At 47.1% G+C, this 23,198-nt stretch overlaps 1 protein-coding gene across 4 annotated transcripts in view; it reads right to left on the reverse strand.

Moving 5' to 3' along the window:
• The window catches only part of AGBL2 (AGBL carboxypeptidase 2), a 52,725-nt gene that overhangs the window by 21,248 nt on the left and 8,279 nt on the right, over positions 1–23,198 (reverse strand). For 3 of the 4 annotated variants that reach the window (XM_066583298.1, XM_066583300.1, XM_066583301.1), the window contains exons 2-9: positions 22,350–22,413; positions 21,929–22,054; positions 20,278–20,466; positions 18,222–18,329; positions 17,234–17,381; positions 14,526–15,308; positions 12,894–13,053; positions 11,525–11,651 (exon numbers count right to left, since the gene is read on the reverse strand). In XM_066583298.1, the coding sequence (XP_066439395.1) occupies positions 11,525–11,651; positions 12,894–13,053; positions 14,526–15,308; positions 17,234–17,381; positions 18,222–18,329; positions 20,278–20,466; positions 21,929–22,054; positions 22,350–22,413 (1,705 nt within the window). The remainder of the gene's footprint in view (positions 1–11,524; positions 11,652–12,893; positions 13,054–14,525; positions 15,309–17,233; positions 17,382–18,221; positions 18,330–20,277; positions 20,467–21,928; positions 22,055–22,349; positions 22,414–23,198) is intronic. The other variant, XM_066583299.1, reaches the window with a different exon arrangement.

A 23,198-nucleotide genomic window follows, 5' to 3' on the forward strand; every position in this document is an offset into this window, starting at 1 on the left:
TACGCAGTCTCCAAACTTCTGGCCCTGCGCCAGGGTTGTAAGATGGCGGAGGACTACTGTTCCCAATTCCGTCAACATTGTACGGAATCCCGGTGGAACGATGCCGCCCTAAAAGACTTATTTTTGACCGGTCTGTCTGAGGGTCTCAAGGACCTACTTGTGGCCCACCCAGAGCCTAGAACCCTGGAGCAAGCCATGTCGCTGGCTATTCGAGCCGACCGACGTTTGAGGGCCAGACACGCCGCTCGGACCACCCCACTCCCCACGTCTACTTCTTCGACTGACCCGACCTTTTACCCTCCCACCACCGAGGCCATAGAGCTGGGAGCCGTGAACCCCAAGCAACGACGGGAACACCGCCTGAAGAAGAACCTCTGCTTCTACTGTGGGGAGCCGGGTCACCGCATTGCTACCTGCGCTAAGAAGCCACGGCAGGAAGAACTCCCGCTCCTAGGCAGTTGTCGGGGGGACTGTCTAGGAGCCCAGGTACTCCCTGTGTTGTCCAAAATGTTAGTGCCTTGCACCCTAGAATTTCATGCTTTCCACCGTACTGGGCAAGCCTTTGTTGATTCGGGGGCTGCGGCTAATTTCGTTAACTTTAATTTCGTTGCTCAACTGTCCGGGGTTTTGTTACGTTTAGAAACTCCGATTCTGGTTTCAGGAGTGGACTCCACTCCTTTGCAAGCAGGGGTGGTTAATCTGGTGACCCCTGAAGTAAGGTTTACTATAGGAGCCTTACACGTGGAAACCTGCACCTTTCTAGTGATGAGAGATTTGTCTGTGGACGTCGTCCTAGGCCTCCCCTGGCTCCGGGAGCACAACCCGGTAGTAAATTGGGACACGTTGGAACTGGTAAAGTGGGGTCCCCGCTGTGCCAATCACCTTTGTGCGGTGAAGGTGGGAATCTCCACCTGCGAGGGGAGCCCCCTACCAGAATACCTCTCCGAGTTTTCTGACGTGTTCTCCAAACAATTATCTGAAGCTCTGCCCCCTCATAGGGAATGGGACTGTAAAATAGACTTGATTCCTGGGGCCAAACTTCCCAAGGGCCGCATTTATAACGTTACGGTTCCAGAGAGAGAATCCATGAGGGACTACATCCAGGACAGCCTGGCCAAGGGGCACATCCGGCCCTCAGAATCCCCGGTGGGTGCCGGGTTTTTCTTCGTTGAGAAGAAGGATGGGGGTCTCCGGCCCTGTATTGACTATAGAGAGCTAAATAAAATCACAGTCCGAAACCAGTATGCTCTTCCACTCATTCCTGACCTCCTCAACCAGGTCGCTGGTGCCCGATGGTTTTCTAAACTTGATCTCAGGGGAGCATACAACCTCATCCGCATTCGGGAGGGGGATGAGTGGAAAACCGCCTTCAATACGCCCCTCGGGCATTTTGAATACCTAGTTATGCCTTTTGGATTGTGTAACGCCCCCGCCATTTTTCAGGGGTACATGAACTCAGTGTTTCAGGATATCATGGGGGTGTTCGTGGTTGTATATCTAGATGACATTTTGATTTTTTCCTCCGACTTGCCGAGTCACCATACTCACGTTCAGACTGTGCTAGCTCGACTCAGACATAACAAGCTGTTTGCTAAACTCGAGAAATGTGTTTTCGGGGTACAAAAGATATCATTTTTGGGGTATATCATCACGCCATGCGACTTCCAGATGGATCCTGAAAAGGTGAAGGCCATCACGGAGTGGGCCCAGCCAGGGTCGTTGAAAGCCCTTCAACGCTTCCTCGGCTTCGCCAACTACTATCGCAAATTCATTAAAGACTTCTCCGTGGTGGCTAAACCTCTAACGGACCTCACCAGAAAGGGGGCAGATGTGAGGACCTGGTCTTCTGAGGCTCTGAGGGCCTTCAATACCCTAAAGGCGGCGTTCTCGTCTGCACCTGTCCTAGTACAACCGGATCTGTCCAGTCCTTTTGTGGTGGAGGTAGATGCCTCTGAGTTTGGTGTGGGAGCGGTACTGTCCCAAGGTCCCTCCACTCTCACCAACCTTAGACCGTGTGCCTATTTTTCTAGGAAGTTTTCGTCCACCGAACGGAACTATGATATAGGCAACCGGGAATTGCTGGCGATTAAGTGGGCTTTCGAAGAGTGGAGGCATTTTATGGAAGGAGCCCATCACCAGATTACTGTACTCACTGACCATAAAAACCTCACTTATCTAGATTCCGCTAAGAGGTTAAATGCTCGGCAAGCCCGCTGGGCCTTGTTTTTCTCTCGGTTCAATTTTGTTGTTACCTATAGACCCGGTTCTAAGAATGTCAAGGCTGATGCCCTGTCTAGGAGTTTTGGTTCTCCGGAACCTTCCGAGCCGGAGCCTGAGAGCATTCTCTCCCCTGGGGTGGTCCTCGCTGCTGTCTCCTCCGACCTTTCACCTCTCATTCACGCCGCTCAACAATCTGCTCCTGAAGCCCTTCCGGAAGGCAAATTATTTGTCCCGTTGTCACTGAGATTGAAAGTGTTAGAGGAGACACATGCTTCAGTCCTTGCTGGACACCCCGGTATCAGGGGTACTCTGGAGTTAGCGGCCAGACTCTATTGGTGGCCGCACATGGCCAAGGATGTACGGGTATTTGTGTCCGCGTGCCCGGTTTGCGCAAGGGGGAAGAACCTCAGGAGACGTCCTGAGGGGCCTCTTCTGCCCTTGCCCATTCCGTCCAGGCCATGGTCCCATTTGTCCATGGATTTTATTACTGATCTGCCATCCTCGCTGGGGAATACGGTCATTTGGGTAATAGTTGACCGTTTCTCCAAAATGTCTCATTTTGTTCCACTTGGCAAGTTGCCTAACGCCAAACTTTTGTCTGAGATGTTCATCAAGGAGATTGTTCGGTTACATGGGATCCCCGAGGATATTGTGTCTGATAGAGGGGTTCAGTTCGTCGCTCGCTTCTGGCGAGCCTTCTGTAAAAATCTAAACGTTAATTTGTCCTTTTCCTCCGCTTTCCATCCCGAGAGTAACGGACAAACGGAACGGATGAACCAAGAACTTATCCAGTATCTGCGACTGTTTGTCTCTGATAACCAGCATCAGTGGGCCAACTACTTACCTCTCGCCGAATTTGCTATTAACAACCATGGTAACTCGTCGACCCAACTGTCACCTTTTTTTTGTAACTATGGGTTCCATCCCCGGTTCTCGCTTTCTACTCCTTTGGTCTCGAACAATCCGGCCGCCGACATATCCGCCGAAGAACTGTGCACAGTTTGGGCCCAGGTTCGTAAGAACCTTCAGGGTTCCCAAGAGAAACTGCGTAAATACGCAAATAAAAGACGTACTATCTCTGCACCTTTTGTGGTCGGGGAGCAGGTTTTATTATCATCTAAGAACCTGAGACTTAAGGTTCCCTCCCTGAAACTTGCTCCTCGGTTCATTGGCCCATTTACGGTTTCTCAGGTTATCAACCCGGTGTCATATAAGTTGGCACTTCCTGACCCCTGGAAGGTCCACAAGGTTTTTCACAAGAACTTGCTTAAGAAGTATGTGACTCCAGTTCTCCCCACCCAGAACCCGCCTCCTCCCTCTCTGGTACAGGGGGAACTGGAGTATGAAGTAGAAAGGCTTGTGGATGCCCGACGGGTTAGAGGTGGGCTGCAGTACCTGGTCCACTGGAGAGGATTTGGCCCTGAGGATAGGACGTGGGTCCCTGCCAGGGACGTTCATGCGCCACGCCTAGTCCAGGCATTCCACAGGGCTTTCCCGCTTAAGCCCGCACCTGGCCATGGGGGTCCGGTGTACCCCCGTAGAAGGGGGGGTACTGTCAGAACCGGCAACTCTCGGGGCCTCCGTGCCCGCACCACCGGTCCGGCCACCCGGGGTACAGGAGCGCGGCGCAGAGGTACCCCGGTTCTTGTGATCTCCCCGGGCCGCTGTAATACTGGTCGCCGCCGGGTTGCTAGGGAGGCAGCTGGTGCTTCTAGTCGCTTGACTACCAGGCTGGCTTCCCTAGTAACTGTCTGTGCAGTGAGACTGGGGGCGTGCCCCCAGCACCGCCCTGATTAGCCCTGCTGCTGTCAGGCTCCCCGCCCCAATCAGCTTCTGGGGCGGGAGCGCTGACAGCATTTAAATAGGTGTGTTTTCCTCTCAGGCCTTGCCAGTGTTAGTTTGGTTCTCCAGCTGCACCCGCGTTTATCCTGACTGCTCTTGTGACCTCGGCTTTTCTGACACCTGCTTTTGGACTTGACTACGTTTTTGCCTGACCCCTCCGTACTGCGTACCCTCTTGTTGCCTACCCGGATTGTCTGACCATTCTACCGTTGCTTGTCTCAGTGTCTGTTTGTCTCCCGTGTCCCGCTTCCCTAGTGAGGGTAGGGACCGTCGCCCAGTTGTCGCCCTGGGGGTTAGCCCAGGGGGGCAAGTAGGCAGGGACAGGGGTTGCGGGATATCTCAGGGAACCCCATATCCCGGACACTGTCCTGACAGTACCTGTGGTCCTAGGCGACCCTCCCTGCAATCGCCTAGGACTGGGAGACTTTCTGCCGATTCGGACTGTGGGCGCTGAGGCCTCAGGGGGCAGGTTATCACCCGATGTCCAGCTTTCCCGCAGTAGAGGCAGAGATGATGCAATAACCGAACTCGGCGTCGCTCCTTGGGGTCCAGCGGGTCCAGTTCCATAGGTTCGGGAACAGAGACTGGTACGGAAGAGGAAGGAACCGGACAAACGACCTCCCTGACTCTACTGGTCTGCCTGTCCTGCTTCCCAGCCCTGAGCCTCCTATCTGCCTTCACCGCTAGCTCCATGGCCTCCTTTAAGGACCTGGGAATGGGATGGGAGATCAACAGCTCTTTGACCGCGTCCGAGAGACCCTGCAGAAAAACGTCCTTCAGGGCACTCTCGTTCCATGCAGTGTCGCCCGCATAGCGTCTGAAACTGGAGCAATAATCCTCCACACAAAGCGACCCCTGATGCAGCGCCAGCAACCGTGAAACCGCCAACCCCACTCGGTCCGGCTCATCGAAGATGCCCCCGAGTTCCTGAAAAAAGGAGTCCACCGACTGCAGGGAGGGGGAACCCTCGGGAATAGAAAAGGCCCAAGTCTGGGCAGAGCCCCGCAGCAGGGACATTATAAGCCCGACCCTCTGGGCCTCTGAGCCCGAAGAACGGGGACGCATCCGAAAAAACAGGCGACACGCCTGTTGAAAAACGAAAAACTTGTTCCTCTCCCCAGAGAACACCTCGGGGAGAGGGCACTTGGGTTCGGGACTGGTAAAGGCGTTCTGCCCCTGCGACAACGCCCACTGCTCCTGGGCCACCATGCGAGCTGACAAATCCCGGATCACCGGCACCAGGTCTTGCAGCTGGTTTGCAAGGGCGCTGATCGCCGCCATGAAAAAAAAGGTATTTTAAGGGCCAGTTATTATGTTACGGCACTCTGCCCCCCGAGCGCCAGTTGGGGTGCCCTGATCTCCTGCACCCCACTGTCCCTGCCTACTTGCCTCGGCCCTGGCTAACCCCAGGCGGACAACTGGGCGGCAGTCCCTGCACTGGCTAGGGACCTGGCGACTGCCTAGCTGGAACTACTAACAGGGGACAGAGTGCCGACAGAAGAGGCAGGTGGAACAAACCAACAAAACTTACAAGTACAAGCAGGGCTGGAGATGGAGCTCACAGGCAGATAGACAGGACCCGAATAGCAACTAGTGCTGACTGGGACAGACCAGACTAGGGGCTAACAGGACCAACAGAAACAGGCTGAGAAAGGATAGCAGGGCTGACAGACAACTAGTGACTGGCTGAGGTAAACTGCAGACAGACTGACTAGCTGAAAGCAGAACCAATAACTGGCAGTGAGCTCACATCACTGCCAGTCTCTTAACCACAAGGTTCCGCCCCCGGGCGGAGAGTGGGAGGAGGCAACTCCACCCACTGCTGTATAAGACGAACGGAGGAGTGCGGGCGGCACCCTACGGGTGGACACGCCCATGCCGCCGCCCACCGGCCGTCCCAAGCTGCTGGGATAACCTCGACACAGGGCTCCAGGCTGCTGGAGCCGACGCCGGAGCGACGCGCGCCGACTGCGGGATCCCGTGCCGCGCTGTATGGTAACATACAGGCCGATCCGACGTTCAGTTTTATGCATACAGAAACTGAACAGTGAACAAAATGCGAATGAATTCCCGTTCGTCATGCAGTCAGGGCACGCATTTACACTGAAAGATAATCATTCAGATTTTCACTGGATCTATGTAAAAGGGGCCTAAAAGGTGCATCTATACCACAAAGATGATCGCTCAAAAGATGGCTTTTGAGCGATCATTTTGCATAAGCTTCTACTTGGTACTAATATCTATTAGTACCAATTAGTAGTGTGTGAGCCACTGGGAGCTGTATTCAGGGAACAGACCACCCGCTGTTCATTGATTACTTTTGCTTTGTTCTGCCAGAGGGGCTGACAGCTGTTTACAGCTGAGACAAAGCAATCAGCTGTAATCAGCTCTCACACAGCTTGCGGTCCTGCTTATGAGCTGTTCTGCTGAAGGATGGTTTTCAGGTAGAACTGAAATTCCTCGTTCAGCTGAACAGTGAAGGATGGGAACATTTACACACAACGATTATCACTCAAAAGATGGCTTTTGAGCAAATTTTGAGCGATAATCGTTGTGTCTAAATGGGCCTTAAGTCCATGTTCACACCTGCGTTCTCTTATCCGTTAACGAGATTGTTATTTTAGCTTTTCAAAATCTAAAACAAAAACAATAAATGTCTCACTGATGCGAATTGAAACAAATAGATTCAGTATTTCACCGGATCTGTTAAATAGAGCCATAAAAAAACAGTGTTAGGTTCCACTTGGATCAGTGTCTTCTCTGTTAGGATCTGCTTTTAACAGGTCTGCTTTTTCCCCCATTTTTTAGCTCCAGTTTCACAACCGCACCTGTACATTGTTACTTGACTGATCCGTTAAATGGAAGCCCAAAAGGATACAAATGGAATAGTTTCCATTTGTGTTCGCTCCTCATTGAGTACAATATACCTCAATCTAAAAAAAACCCCAACCAGATGGAAGCAAACCGAAACAAAATAAGTCCCGCTGAAATCAATAAGGATTTTACAGGATCGATCCGTTTAGGTTTTTTTTTGTTTTTTTGCTGATGAAATCAAAAAACGGAAAAATGAAATGCGAACGTGAATTGAGTCTTATTCTACTTAAAGGGGTTGTCCCGAGAAAGCAAGTTGGGGTTATACACTTCTGTATGGCCATATTAATGCACTTTGTAATGTACATCGTGCATTAAATATGAGCCATACAGAAGTTATTCACTTACCTGCTCCGTTGCTAGCGTCCTCGTCTCCATGGCTCCGTCTAATTTCAGCGTCTAATCGCCCGATTAGACGCGCTTGTGCAGAAGGGTCTTCTCCCTTCTCTTGGGTCACGGCACGAGTGGCGTTCTGGCTCTGCCCCCTTCTACGCGTCATCGCGTAGCTCCGCCCCGTCACGTGTGCCGATTCCAGCCAATCAGGAGGCTGGAATCGGCAATAGACCACACAGAGCCCACGGTGCACCATGGGAGAAGACCCGCGGTGCATCGTGGGTGAAGATCCCGGTGGCCATCTTGGTAAGGTAAGTAAGAAGTCGCCACAGAGCGGGGATTCAGGTAAGTACTAAACTTTTTTTTTTTAACCCATCCCTTGTGTTTGTCTCGCGCCGAACGGGGGGCCTATTGAAAAAAAAAAAAAAGCCGTTTCGGCGCGGGACAACCCCTTTAAGGATGTGGCCCTATTTTTTCCATTTTCAATTTTTCCTTCTCACATTTAAAAAAATCGTAACCCTTTTACTTATCCATCAATGTAGCTGCCTGAGGCTTATTTTTTATGGGACAAGTTGTATTCACAGCCCGATATCGCACTTTCCACCATGTGAAAGCCCTGTGGATGTGAGGCGCTTTCATGTGAAAATAGGCTTGCATAACTGCTTGCATCCCGCAGGGATGATGGGATTTCCCCACCATGGCTGAAGGGATTCCCCCGCCAGGGATGAAGGAATTCCACTGCCGCGGCTGTGAGATTGTGGAGTTCGCCCATTGCTTTTAATGGGGCCAGCGACAGTAGGGCAATACAACATTCTGCAATTTTTGTTTTTTCCATGCAACATTGCATCAGTGAAAACATCACAAATGGGAATGAAGGCATTGAAAATCATTGGTTTCATAGTTATAAATTTTCACTCACTCTTACACCGGGCGAAAATCGCACATTTTTAATCGCCAGTGTGAAGGCACCCTAAGTGAGGTGAAATGGAATAAAAACTAGTTGTGTGAGGGCTTGTTTTTCGTGGGACGTCCTGCAGTTTATATTAATATCATTTTGGAGTTTATATGACTTTTTGATTGCTTTTTATTACACTTTTTTCTGAGAGACAGGGTGACGAAAAAAGCTCAATTCTGATATTGTGTAGGTTTTTTCCTGACGACGTTCACTGTGTGAGGTTATTTGATAGATCGGACTTTTATGGACGCAGCAATACCAAATATGTTTTTGTCTTTTTTTATTTAGATTCTTTTCTTTTTCACTTTTATTACCTTTTTTTTAATTAAATAAAACTTTTTTAAACAGATTTTTACATTTTTCTTAGTCCCCCATAGAAAACCTGAACTTGAGAAGGTTTGGTTGCTCCTGCAGTATGATGTAATAGCATAGTATTACATAAAGGGACCAGATTTTCCCAGGGTCAAAGCAGGACAGAGGGGTGTGGTCAGGGGGAGGGGCTTATCAGGATGTATAATTTTACCTCCATCATTATAAAAAGAACAGGGTCGTTTCAAAAAAAGACAGTGAGGAAGGCCCTGTGGTTTTTTCCTAGCCGGAGCACTGGAAAGGCTATTGATATACACGTATAGCATCACATAGGCTTCTCTATAATTCTGCTTATGATTGTATGTTGTCTCCCAGTACACTGAGGTATATTTAAATGGCAAATATATATCATAAAAAAGATCAGTCGAACCTTCCATAAAAAAGTGGATGTTTTTCCTTTTGATGCTTTAAGCGTGAGCAGACGATAGACCTGCAGTAGCCGTTGTACTCTCATTTTGTAGCATTTCTGCATTGTGTAAACATACCCTTAGTAGTAGTGTCCCCTATATCAGCTCCAGTAATAATAGTGACCCAAACAGTAGCCCCAGTAGTAATAGCGCAACCCTGAAACCAATATACTTACCTCTTTCTTGTCTTCAAAGCGCCGCTGCTCCTCTGTTCGGTGTTGCTGTAGGTGGAGGTGTGTGCGCACGGACTCCTCCTTCCTTTTTCCTCTCCTCTTGTGGAACCAAGGAAGAGAGGTCAGGGGACGAAAAACCTGGGAGCACACACTGTCGCCATTGCATGCACCCATAGCAGTGCCACTGGCCATGGCACCCCAGCTGGTAATCATTTCATGGTGACCCAACGTCCCGAAAGAATGACACACGTCCCAAAAGCAGGTCTAAAGGCTGTCCCGATTAGGGGCCCTGGGGACACTGGGACACAGGGTCTCAAAGTGGGACTGTCCTGCCAAAATCAGGACGTCTGGTCACCTTATATTACACTAGCTGTTATACCTGACTTCCCCCGAGTTAACTTTGTACAGGTGTTGACCTGTTGTTGAAGTCGTGGTTACTTCATAGGAACCGAGGAATAAAATATGTATACACATAGAGGAGCGTTAGATTCTCCTCAGACTGCATGTACCGATGTCCCTCTGCAGGATGTGCCACCCATCCCACTCTCCTCACTTTATACCCTTAAAAGGTAACGCCCTTTTTAATCAAATAAACCCCCAGACTGGAGGCTGCAGCCCCTTCTTAGCCTTAAAGGCATGCTCCATCCCTGCAGTCCATGGCCGCTTCCTTATGTACTTTACAGCCTTTCAGTATATTTTCCTCAGTATATACAAACAGAGGCGAGGTACATTCTTCTCAGTATATGCACATAGAGGTCAGTTATATTCTCCTTAGTATATACACATAGAGGTGAGGTAGATTCTCATCAGTATATACACACAGCGGTCAGTTAGATTCTGCTTAGTATATAGACATAGGGGTGAGGAAGATTATCTTCACTATATACACAGAGGTGGGGTAGATACTCCTCAGTATATACACAGAGGGGTGAGGTAGATTCTCCTCAGTATATACACACAGGGTGAGGTAGATTCTTCTCAGTATATACACATAGAGGTGAGGTAGATTCTCCTCAGTATATACACACAGAGGTGAGGTAGATTCTCCTCAGTGTATACACACAGAGGTCAGTTATATTCTCCTCAGTATATACACATAGAGGAGCGTTAGAGTCACCTCTATATATACACCCAGAGGTAAGGTAGATTCTCTGAATAATCGAGTTGTGACCCCTTTACTTTTCCTATTTACGACCTAAAGAATGGTCGTGCCAAATTTCAAGTTTGTACAACACCGGTGAGTTAGGGAATTAGTGGCAAGTCAGTGAGTGAGTCAGGGCCTTTACTCTGACAGGCAATCTATCAAGCTACGCCACAGCCATGGCTCGATAGGCAATCTGCAGTGCCAGCCCTGTGGGCTTTCAGTAGGGCCATCGCAAGCAAACAGCACCCCAAGACCTCATCAAGCCCCGATCCCACTGCATACAAGTCCTGAACCTCCATGATGTAACTGTACATCATGGAGTGTTAAGAGGTTAAATTGGTTGTTGCATCTCTTGCTGCTTTATTACAGGAAGCAGACAGCTCTGTACATTGCGCAGTGGCCCATTTTGGTACAACGGCTGAATCCAAGTAGCAAACTTATCCACTGCGTAATGTACAGAGTCGTCTGCTTCCTGCAGAAAAACATCTAGAAGTGGGACAACCCCTTTAACAACATCCATCCGAATTCTTTCAGCCATTACACTGTCATCATGAGAGGCTTGTGATGTGAGCCTAGCCGAAAGTAACACAGCCTCATCACCTTTTACCATAAAGTTCACTGTATACTAAAAATGATCCAGATTTATATTCTATGGTACCCATGGCCTTCTGTGGGGCAGGTATATGCAAAACACTGATACTCTATTTGCAGTACTTGGGCTCTTATGCCGTTTAGAAACTAAAAATCATGTACTTTTTTTTAATTAACGAACATTTCTTAAAAATGGCGCCTAGAGATGAGCGAGTATACTCGCTAAGGCACATTACTCGAGCGAGTAGTGCCTTAGCCGAGTATCTCTCCGCTCGTCTCTAAAGATTCGGGGGCCGGCACGGGTGACAGGTGAGTTGTGGCGGGGAGAGAGGGAGAGAGAGATCTCCCCTCCGTTCCTCCCCGCTCTCCCCCGCCGCTCCCCACCGACCCCGAATCTTTAGAGACGAGCGGGGAGATACTCGGCTAAGGCACTACTCGCTCGAGTAATGTGCCTTAGCGAGTATACTCGCTCACCTCTAATGGCGCTCTTTTCAATTGAAATTAATTTTTCCCGAAACCGAGGCATCCATCCCAAAGGTGCTACGGACACATCTAGGAGACAATACTCTACAAGCTTCAAAAGAAGTAAGAATGTTGATGTTTGGGAAGACACACTGACCGAGCGTAGAGCCGCAGAACGTAGACTCCATGGTGTAGCTGTTCCTGACGCCGTGCCTCCACATCACGATTCGGCCTGTTCCTTCTTTGCTCTTCTGTACTTTGAACTTACAAGCCTTAAAAAAGAACTGCAGAGAATGGCAGGAGGTAAAGGAAAAGTCATTGGTTTTGATAAATAACATTGACACCACATTCGCTTTTCTTTCAAGACTAGTAAATGATAGTAATGAACACCCATCTCTTTGTAATCCATCTTATTTACAGAAACAGCACAGGAAGTTGAATTATGGGAAAAAGCAGATGTATACCGCATCGGGTTTACCTTGTTTTTTACAACTAATTAGGCCGCCTGCACACGGGCGGATTTGCATTGCGGGCATATACTGCCAATAACATGCTATTGAAAATGCCTTTTCCTCTACACGAGCGGAAATCAATTGCAATTTTCCGCTCGTGGAGAAAAAATATATATATATCGCAGCGGGGATTCCGTGTAGAGGGATTCTATTGAAGTCAATGGAAGCTGTCCGATCCGTGGCCCTTCTGCAATGACACTGCGGAAAGGTCACGGATTCTGCGTCATCGCAAGGCAATGACGCGGGAAAAGCTGACGTTTAAAAAAAAATTCTGTACTGCACATGCCCAATGGCTCGCCGTGCGGATCATCCGAGAAGATAAAAGAAAGGTAGGTATGCGCGGACGCCGGCTGGGCGTTCCTTATTCCTGCTGGTCTCCACACACAAAGGCTGAAGTTCCTTTCTGGGATGGTAACAATCCTGCAGTGTTGGGTGCTGTACGCTACATGAGCAGATAATTCCCTACACTCTCTGCTCCAACCCTACACTGTATTGACCCATACAGGGAATGCAAGGTCCTACATTACCTCCCCTTCCAGAAGCTGCTAGCATCTTCTGGCTCAACCCCTCCTCTGCTAATGTAAGGTAACACAGAGGAGCTGACTAATAGTAGGAGATGTTCCAGTTGTGAGGCCAGATGGAGATACAGCTATATACTCAAATACAGTACATTACATGTATATGGTGACAGAGTCTCCCTTAGAAGTTAATATGACTCAGTAGTACACATTCTTCTTCCAACTGCAGAGGTGTCATTCAATCACAGGGACACGTGTCCGCTGCAGCCAATTACCGGCTTTATGTAACTCAGTATCAGCCAGTCATTGACTGCAGTGGTCAAATACACCATCGCTGGAGCCAAAAGGAGAGTGACGTGGGGACCAGGCGGTGTCAGAACAGGAGCGGCACAGGATCGGGTGATGGCGGTATAACTTTTTCTGTTTTTATACAGCACGGAGCAGTTTTCAGTTTCTTATCCCCAGACTACCCCTTTAAAGCAGAGTGCAGCGGTACCTTGTCGGGGGCATTTTTGCTCAACATCAGAGGGAAGACCCTCTCTTGCAGCTTTGATTCTGGTCGACCTCTGTTGTTACAGCCGTACATGAACACGTTGTTCTTACGACTGTGCCCGTGGAAATCGCAGTACAGGAGAACCTCTCTCTGCGCTAGAAGTCTGGTGGGAATAAGACATTAAGAAAGGCCTATGAAAAGTGGATTTGATGAATTACAGATCTTGTATTCTGCTTTTTGCAGACAACTTTGGGGAGGACAATTTTTTTTTCCACTTTAGTGCATGTATTTTGGGCTGATCATTTTTGCAATAGGGTTTGATTAAAAATTTTGCTTTGTTCTGCAGCTTCTACATATCCCTGTATATAGACACTGCAGACTAAGGTTCAATAGGAGATCTGTCAGGAAGGTTGAACTAATGGCTTAGGCCTCCTGCTCACAGGCGTTCGGCAAAGCACCGCAATTTTAATCATGGCGCTTTGCCGGGATTTTACTTTCACTTTCGGCTGCGTCTGACAGCAAGCTGAAAGATCAGCGATCAGTTATCAGGAATTCACAGCGGTATACAGCTGATACTATTGATTCAGTTGTATCCCGCTCCCGATAACAGGCTGGGTATGAAGAACGGAGCAGTCCAGCTGTGTTCTCCATACCCCACGTGGAGCGCTCAGTTGTATAACGGACAGATATTGCAGCATTAAAAAAAAACAAGTGGCTACAACCCCAAAATTGTACCAATGAAAACTACAGCTTGTCACACAAAAAATAAGCCCACACAGACCTCCGTCCACAGAAAAATTTTAAAAAGTTACGGGACTTTGAATACAACAATGCAAATAAAATAATTTCCAAAAAAATGGGTTTTTATTGTGCAAAAGTGGAAAAATGTAAAAAAAAAAATTCTGGTATTGTAATCATACCAGCCCGCAGAAAAAAAATGTATCATATCATTTATGCTGCATGATTAACACTGTAGAAAAAAAACGGCAGAATTCATGTGTTTTCTGTTCCAGCCCTCCCTCAAAAAATGAATAAAAGTTTCACAATATATTATATGCAAACGGTACCAATAAAAAGTACAGTTGGCAAAGCAAAAAACAAGCCCTCATACGGCCATGTCGACGGCAAATTAAAAAAGGTACTGCTTTTGAAAAGTGGAGATGAAAATCCCCAATAAATCGTTGCGTACTTCCAGACAAAATAGGCCATGTCTTTAAGGAGTTAATTCACGTATTTGAGATTTAATAAATCTTTAACCCTTTCCAATCCACTGTCTGACGTCTTCAGACATTCTGATTAAAGGCTGTACAGCTCCAATGTCGGAAGACGTCCAGCATGTCCCATACAGCAGTACTGGCTTTAGCCAGCAGATGGCGCCATTGTATAATGGCAAAAAGAGAAAGCCCCCTAGGAAACCCTGACTCTAAAAATTGGATTGCAAAGGGTTAAGAACTTTAAAAAAAAACCACATAGCTATGGCCATTTGACCAGCAGATAATCCGACGGTCCCAATAAAGTGAATAGAGAGGAGTTGCGCATGCACATCCTCCGCTGCCCTTCCCTTCGGGATGAGCCACAGTTGGACTCACCAAATGACAGGTAAAACCCCTTTAACGAACAGTAACTACTACTTACCTTTTAACCATAGCCCGAGTGTGCCATATACATGGGAATGAATCTTTCAACATACTCCTATAGTTTCTATTCAGGTCCCTCCCAGATAGGGAGCAGCGATAATTTCCTACAATTACCCCATCGGGGTTCAGTATGGGAATGACTTTAAAAATAAAGGTGTTCCTGAGTAGCTGCGCATCAAGAGAGTCACTGAGAATGAAGTCCAGGAATCCTTTCATCATCCATGAGCCATTGGTTTCTCCAGGATGCACCCTTGCCGTCACCACCACAGCTTTCTTACTGACTGCCAATGCAGGGTTTACAGAGGGCGATGTGATGGTCAACAAGTAGACAGTGTTACCAGCCAAACTTCTACACAATGCCCGGAGCTTACAATACTGGGAGCGTGCAGGATCAGACATCCACCCTTGAAGATCCCTACTCAGATCAGAATATGTGTACGGATAGCAATGCGCAAAGTAGCATGTGTCCTTATCATGAGGGAACTCGAATGTCCAAGTCAGGCAGTAGAGAGTGGCACCATCCTGAGAACGAGAACTTTTATAGTACTTTATATTGTCCCCTCTCCTTCTCCATCCTTCTCCCCGTATTACAGCATCATGCTCCGAGTACATCAAGGGCTTCATTCCTTCATTGTAAAGACTATTTCTTTTCATCAGATTAGTGATGGTAAAACGATAAGGAACGCCCCTCCTGGTGTTCTTCACCTGGAAGTAGTACCACTGAGTGTGCTTGCTGGTGTAAAGGTCAGTACGTAGGGTCAATTCATACTCGTAAGTCCCCCTGAGTGAACAATAAAAGAAATGTAGGTAAGATAAAGGTGTACTAAACCACACCACCAAACTGTGCATCCTTAAAGGGGTTGTTCATCTTTAATGGCCATATACACCTTTGCCAGCGGATGGCGGAGGAAAGCAGAGAAGAGAAAACTACTATGACTGAGGGCTGTAATTTACTCCCAGTGAAAGATCTGCTCTTATCAACAGTGAGAAGGAACAGGACCACTAGCTACTTAGAGAGAGGATAAAATAGAAGAGGAGACAGCTGTGTAGTATTGAGTGGGTGTGTTTATGCTACACAGCCTCTGAAAAAGGAAAGGGGAGTGGGAGCGGAGCTGAATAGGGAGCTGTTCACGAGAGAGACCGGCTGATCAGTGCTGGGAATTACCTCCCCCCAGCCAGAAATTTGAATGTAGGATAAACTGCAAACTAAGTATGAGGATTTCTAAATACATGAGAAGGAAAATGCAATGTAAAAATCAATAGGTGCATAATTTCTTTTTGCAGGGACTTTCCATAGCCTTTAAACTATTGATGGCCAATTCTCAGGATAGGCCATCAATAGTATATCGTTAGGGGTTCACTGCCAAGGACCCCCACTGTTCAGCTGTTTCATACATTAATCTGATTTCTGCAGGAAGCAGACAGCTCCGTTTTCACTGCAGTGGCCAGGCTTGGTATTACAGACAAAGTTCTCATTCACTTCAATGGGAGCGTTACATGTAATACCAAGCCTGGCCATGTCAGTGGGAAAGGAGCTGTCTGTTTTTTAAACACATGAGCCCCGTGCACAAGCGCACCTACATGGCGAACAGCTGATCAGTGGGGTTCCTGGGCGTCGGCCCCCCACAAATCTACTATCGATGGCCTATCCTGAAAACAGACCATAAATAGTTTAAAGTTTGACAACCCCTTCAAAGTTTGAATTTACAAATGTCCTAATAATGTTGTATTAGAAGATGCCCATTAAATGGCCTTCAAAGTGTCTTAAAGTAGGAAATAAGAGGTATCCATTAATAAGACAGTAGCTCTGCCAAACGTTTTGATGCCGATATACCATTTTTAACTGTTTGTGGACTTCCCACCATTTTTAAGAGTCCAACTGGTCTGCATGTAACTTTGCAGAGATGTTTCTAAACATCTATGCAAAATCTGCAGCTGCAAAAAACATAATTCAGCGGCACTAAACAGGAACTTGCTATGAGAAGAGGCATAAACAGTTTATAACCATCCCTGCCTTTCTGATCACTATATAAAGGTTCCTTTATGAGCACCATCTGTACAGTTCAGGAAGCAGCAATATTGCTTACTCCTGCAGTTCCAGCAATCATGTGAGCGCCAGCTGCTAGGTAGCTGCAGGAGCCCTTAGCAGACCCAAATGAGTATTACCGTGCAGGCTGCATTTGCCCTATAACAGCACGATCAGTCACCAATAGTTAATCACCGAAGATACGCTGCTCAGGATCCCTGGCGATCAGCTGATCATCCGACCCGCTGTCAGTGCAATGGGGCTTGACGTCGTCATCGGGGGTCGGAGGTGGACGCTTCATAGAGGGCTTCACTCCCATTGAAATCAATGGGTGCTGAAGCCTTCTGTTACACATCTGGCTCCAACACCGTGGCCGGATGCAGACGTATAACAGGAGGCAGTGCTCCCATTGATTTCAGTGAGAGTGAAGCCCTCTATTACACTTCAGTCTCAGACACCAATGATGACATCCAGCCCTGCTGGACTGACAGTGGGCCCGGTGATCAACTATTGATGAGAGGAAAGGTCATCAATAGGATTTGCCTGGAAAACCCCTAGTGGCAGAAAATGTAAAAATTGCGAAAAGAAAAATTTATTTTAATACATCCTCTGATGTCACCAAAAAACTACTAATATAAAAACTCTATAGAAACAGTACTTGGTGCTATGAGGTCACTCACACTTTTACAGCTTTTTGCAGATTACCGCTTTCAAATCGGGATTCAAATTGCAAGTCATTGTTGTTCTTCCCATCCACATTTGCTGGCGCATCAATGGCGCAACGACGTCCACCACTCCGAGAACCAGTGAAGTAGGAGCCCTTGTAAGCTGCAACACAACATTTCCTTTCACTGGGATCCATTTCAAATGTCTTATCTTCAGTAATAAATCATCAGACTGTATTTCAGTACATAGAGGGGCAGATTTACTATTGAAAATTCGCCTGCGCCAGAAAACCGTCTTATATACTTTGCACTATATTTATGATGTGTTTTAGACACTTTTTTTGCTGTGTCTGACAACGGGGGCATTGTTTTGTAAAAAGGCAGCATGGCCTAAATATGTCCCGTGTGGATGTATCCTTAAAGGGGTTTTCCAGGAAAATACTACTGATAACTGATCTTCAGGATAGATCATCAATAGTTGATTGGCTGGGGTCCTCCACTTGGGACCCCGGACAATCATCTGATCGGACGCCCGCTGTTAGTGCCACAATACACAGGGGTCAGAGCCCAAGCTGCTACTCCAACCCCGATGTAGTGGCTGGTATGACTTTCATTAAAATTGCAGTTACAAGAGCCACCACTACACAGGGGTCGGAGCAGCTGCTTCCACCTGTCCCCTGTGCGTTGCAGTGCTGAAAGCAAGCACCCGATCATCTAAGGTCCTGAGCGATGGACCCGGCCGATCAACTACTGATGACCTATCCTGACGATAGGTCATCAATAGCATTTCCCTGGAAAACCCTTTTAAAGATGAATTTAGATTTTGAACCCTGATGGGGAGAAGGATTGATATCAGTGATGGTAATTTCTGTAAAGTACTGTGGAATAGGTTGGTGCTATTTAAATACTTAAAACAATCATTAATAAGTAGTTAAAAGTATTATAATATTCACAAAAAGCCTGCATCCAGCACACACAATAACCATTACTGGGACCGGAATACCTGGGCTGATTTCATAGACTACTTTGCCTTCCCCTTCATAGGAGATGAACGGCATGGCTTCCTTCCCCGTGTGTCTGTAGAACGGCTCTGGACATGGCGGTTCCCACTCTGTGGAACCACACAACGAATATTTACAAAAATACACAAGAATTCATGAGTGAAAGAATTACAATTCTGATTTAACCCCTTAAAGACCAGAATGTTTTGCTCCCAAAGGACGGGACACTTCTTAGGGATTTTACCCATGTGGGGGTTTTACTGCCCTATTTTTTTTTTTCTCTTCAGCTACCAAAATTATTTTTGCAGCATTTTTTTTCTGTGACATATAGGCCTAAAAAAAACCCCATTTTTAAAAATTTATAATTGTTTATTTTAAAGTTAGTGTATTTCTGCCACAATAAAGTATGGGAATGGGTTCCTCATTTTGTTTCGGATGTTTAGATACATAAATTTGTATAGTGTTAGGGCTATTCACGCCGGCCGATATAGGGCGTCCCTCTCTGCAGGGGGAGGAGGCTGGAAGAGCCGGGAGCAGTGCTCTGAGCTCCCACCCCCTCTCTGCCAACTCTCCACCTCACTCTCCGCCCCTCTGCACTATTTGCAATGAGAGGAGCAGGGATGGGGGCGGGGCGGAGCTAAGTCCCGTAACTTAGCCCCCCATCCGTCCCGCCTCCTCTCATTGCAAATAGTGCAGAGGCGCGGAGAGGGGGTGGAGAGGAGGCGGAGAGGGGGCAGGAGCTCAGAGCACTGCTCCCGGCTCTTCCAGCCTCCTCCCCCTGCAAAGAGAGATGCCGTATATCGGCCAGCGTGAATACCCGGCCTTAGTCTCAGGTTACAGGGCGCATACCGCGATGGTTTAGGTTGGTGTTTCTTTTTTATGTATATATTTTTATTTTAGTCTGTATTATTTTTTCCTTATCGTTGTAACTATTTTTTTAACATCTATGTTCCCCGTAAGGTCTGATATGACCTCTGGGTATCATTCACATTGTCTTTTAATTTTTAAAATTTTACACTTTTCCCCTGTAGCTGAAGCATCCATAGGAGCCCCAGTTACAGGGAAAACGTCCCCCTGTAGTAACAATAGTCACTAAAAGGGATGATCTGGGTCTGCTAGGACACCAGGCGGTAACGGGATTCCCAGGTCGAATAGCGGAAGTGACACTTCGCTTTCCTTCATCACTACATAGCGCTCATTGAGCTTCTCATCCGGGTCCTCAGCTGTGACTAACAGCCGAGGACCTGCCCTGCTCCTGCTAGATTAAAGGAGCAGGAGCTTTAATACGTATTTTTACTATCTGGCTGGGATTAAAGCCCAGGACCAAGCACCGTAAATTGACTGTGCTTGGTCCTTAAGTGGTTAACGCGTAATTAACAAGACATTCAGTTGCTCCACCTGAAAGGGTGAGGTCTCACTTACCAGCCAAGGTACAAGGAGAAATTACCATAAAGCGCTGTAGTTTCATGTGGCCTTACCCTTAGGACTTGTTACAAAGTATATACAGGAACATCTAGCAAGGAGAATTCAGTGAATATAATAAAGCTGCACTGACATGCCAGAAGTCATGGGACAGGAACTAATATTGTGTAGGACCCTCTCTAGCCTGGCAAAGTGCATCAACTCGACACGACATTGATGCCACAAGTGGACAGAAGACGTTTAGAGGAATGTGCAGGCATGCCATCTGGATACCCACCCACAGCTCCAGGGTATCTGTAGGTGCCGGATCTCATGTGCAAATGGACCTCTCCACCACATCCCAAAGATGCTGAATTGGGCTCATGGTGGGTAAACGAACAGGCCACACCAATTTGTGTCAACTCTCCAGATTGCTCTTTGAACCAATTCTGGACAACTTAGGCCTGATGGCACGGTGCATTATCCCATCATTGTGGGGCCTGATTTGGTCCATGTAGGGCATATATATGTCAGCTGGAGTAACTAACAAATATGTCATGTCCCACTCCCCACAGTAGACATAACACAGTGTACGTCTCTTGCCCGGCATGTTCCATTAGTCGTCTAGTTAGTAGTCATCTCATTATCCATACTTACCAATATGACTGATCTCCTCAGAGATAACTTCACACTCCGTGGGCCAGCGTGGTGGTCTTAGGAGACCATTCTTTTTGGAGGTGGAAAACAAATCTCTTGGTTCGCTGAGACGTGGGATGACCTGTCCCTCTTGCTTATCAAACACAATCTGCCTACTTTTAAACACGGCGCTCTCCAGCAGCAGCGAATCTTATGGAGGAAGGAAATAAAGATACAAACATATCAGCGGACTAGAAGTTGTCTGGAAAAATAGAGGGGTTCTCTACTTTAGACAATCCTTTTAAACTTTTTAGAAGTGTACCTCAACAATAAGCTGATCACAGGATGTATATGGTGAGACCCCCAGCAGTCAACAGTAAACTGTGGGGAAACCCCCACAGCACGTGTTCAGTTCTCCTGCAGCACCTCCACAGGAGAAATTAAGTATTACACAGTTCTCAATTCCAATAGGCTGCCCATGTAATGCACAGACAACCCGGATCTTCCAAAGGGAAATACGCTCTTTGTAGCTGCTCAACAATGATGGTCAAAAACGATTGTAACCTCCTGTATTGAATTAGACCTCCTGAATAGGGAATGTAAAAATGGGTTTTCTAAAGTGGAAAGACCCTTTAATCACTGGTACTTAGTTAAAGGGGTTGTCCAACTTTTAAAGTTATCCACAAGATAGGGGGTAACTTAAAACTTTAAAATTGGGAATGTGGGGTGGGGGTGGGGGGTGGGAAGAATGAGACCACTGGGACCTCCACCGATGACAAAAACAAGGGTCCCAAAGGTCCTCACTAGAGATGAGCGAGAACGCTCGGTAATGGCAGATACTCGAGCGAGCATCGCTCTTCTCGAGTAACTGCATACTCGTCCAAGCAAATGTGGAGGGGCGAGTGAGAGAGATCTCTCTCTCTCCCCGGCTGCCCCCCGCTCGCCTTCCCCCGCATTTGCTCAGACGAGTATGCAGTTACTCGAGAAGAGCGATGCTCGCTTGAGTATCAGCCTTTACCGAGCGTGCTCGCTCATCTCTAGTCCTCACATGAATGGAGCAGCGGTAGCGCATTGACATTGCCACTGCATTGATTTGGATGGACTGCCAGAGATAGTCAAGTTCCAGTGCTTAGCTATCACTGCCAGTCGCATTAAAATGAATGGAGCGGTGGTGATCATGCTCAATCGCTGCTCCATTCATTGGAGACCTTAGGGACTTCCATTCTCAGGTTCGAGGAGGGTCCCAGCCCTGATGGCAATGTTGAATAATGACTGTCACCCAAAAATGGACAATCTACTGGAATATTCTAAGGGTTACTATTCAGTCTTCGGTCTTTCCTACTTAGGGAGATATAGTATACCGAGATGAGTGGATATCACTAAGACAAGGAAGAAAGTCTGGTGTGAGTGGTATCTCCACCTACATGGACAATCTGTATTCTGCTACTCTATAGGCAGGATACAGGCTGTCATTGCATTCTACTTATGGCCCGACGCTCTATAATCTGATTACCAGAAAACCCCTCCTTATAAATAAGGTTATTCCATTCCAAGTGACTTAGGGCATGGCTGGCTGTGCAGTTTCTGATATATATGAATCGGCTCAAGTCATGTAACACCAAAGCGTTCGGCCAGCACGGAATTACTCAGCTACACTTTATTCAGTACATACAAATCAACTTTTTCTGGTCATCCAGAGCGGATTGTCGGTCGGAATCACTGTCTGTAGCTTCTTGTTCTTTTCTTCTGGTCCTCAGAGCCGGGTGCAGTAAAATATCTTCTTCTTTAGTCTTATTTTCTAAAGAAATAAACATATATGTATAAAAAAAGTAAAAAATGCCTATCATAACCCACAGGCAAACTTGAATCTCTCGAGTCCTAATGAGAAATCTAACATGGACCCCAACGATCAGTACTGGTTGCTTCATATAGGGCAGAGGTAGCTATGGACCCCCTCAATCTCCAGGCCTCGGGGGCAACAAAAGCCTCTATATCCTGTATAGTTACATTACCTCCACTGCAAACACCTATATATATATATATCTTTCTGATCTTGTCCCCGTTTGATGTTAGATACCTCATTATGTCCTTACCTTTAAAGTACCCGTAATATCTCAGGTGACGTCTCATGAAGCTCTCATACGGATCAGTTAGGAGCTTCAAAGATAAAATTCATGCCATTAGATTAAATTTCCTCATACATGGTCACATTACTATTCTAAAACACAGGAGTCCTCCGCCTTGACGTCACTTTACAAAAATATGCTTGGCTGACTTCATAATGCCCATAAAAATGATTGCAGAGAACCGTGAACATGTGTGGCCACCTCTCCATTCACTGTCCACCTGGATGTGGTACCGTGTTTCCCCGGAAATAAGACACTGTACCACAGACTCAGTACCACAGCCTCAGCCAATCATAGCCGGCGCTTGATGAGCCAATCACAGCCATTTAGTGAATGGCATCATTAAATGGCTGTGATTGGCTCATCGAGCACCTGAAAATCAGGGTAGGTCTTATTTTTGGGGAAACACGGTAGTGACGGTTGCCTCACCAGGTAGCAACGGGGATGTATGACAGGGAATCCCTGTTCTCCACATAGGTGCCGGCCTTAGGAGGTAGAAACTGCATCTATTGGATCCTGAGTTACACCCTGTATTATACCCCAGAGCTGTACTCAGTATTCTGCTGGTGGAGTCACTGTGTACATACATTACTTATCCTGTACTGATCCTGAGTTACATCATGTATTATACTCCAGAGCTGCACTCACTATTCTGCTGGTGGAGTCACTGTGTACATACATTACTTATCCTGTACTGATCCTGAGTTACATCATGTATTATACTCCAGAGCTACACTCACTATTCTGCTGGTAAAGTCACTGTGTACATACATTACTTATCCTGTACTGACCCTGAGTTACATCCTGTATTATACT

This window comes from Eleutherodactylus coqui, chromosome 11 (genome assembly GCF_035609145.1).
Source record: "Eleutherodactylus coqui strain aEleCoq1 chromosome 11, aEleCoq1.hap1, whole genome shotgun sequence".
Taxonomy (NCBI): Eukaryota; Metazoa; Chordata; class Amphibia; order Anura; family Eleutherodactylidae; genus Eleutherodactylus; species Eleutherodactylus coqui.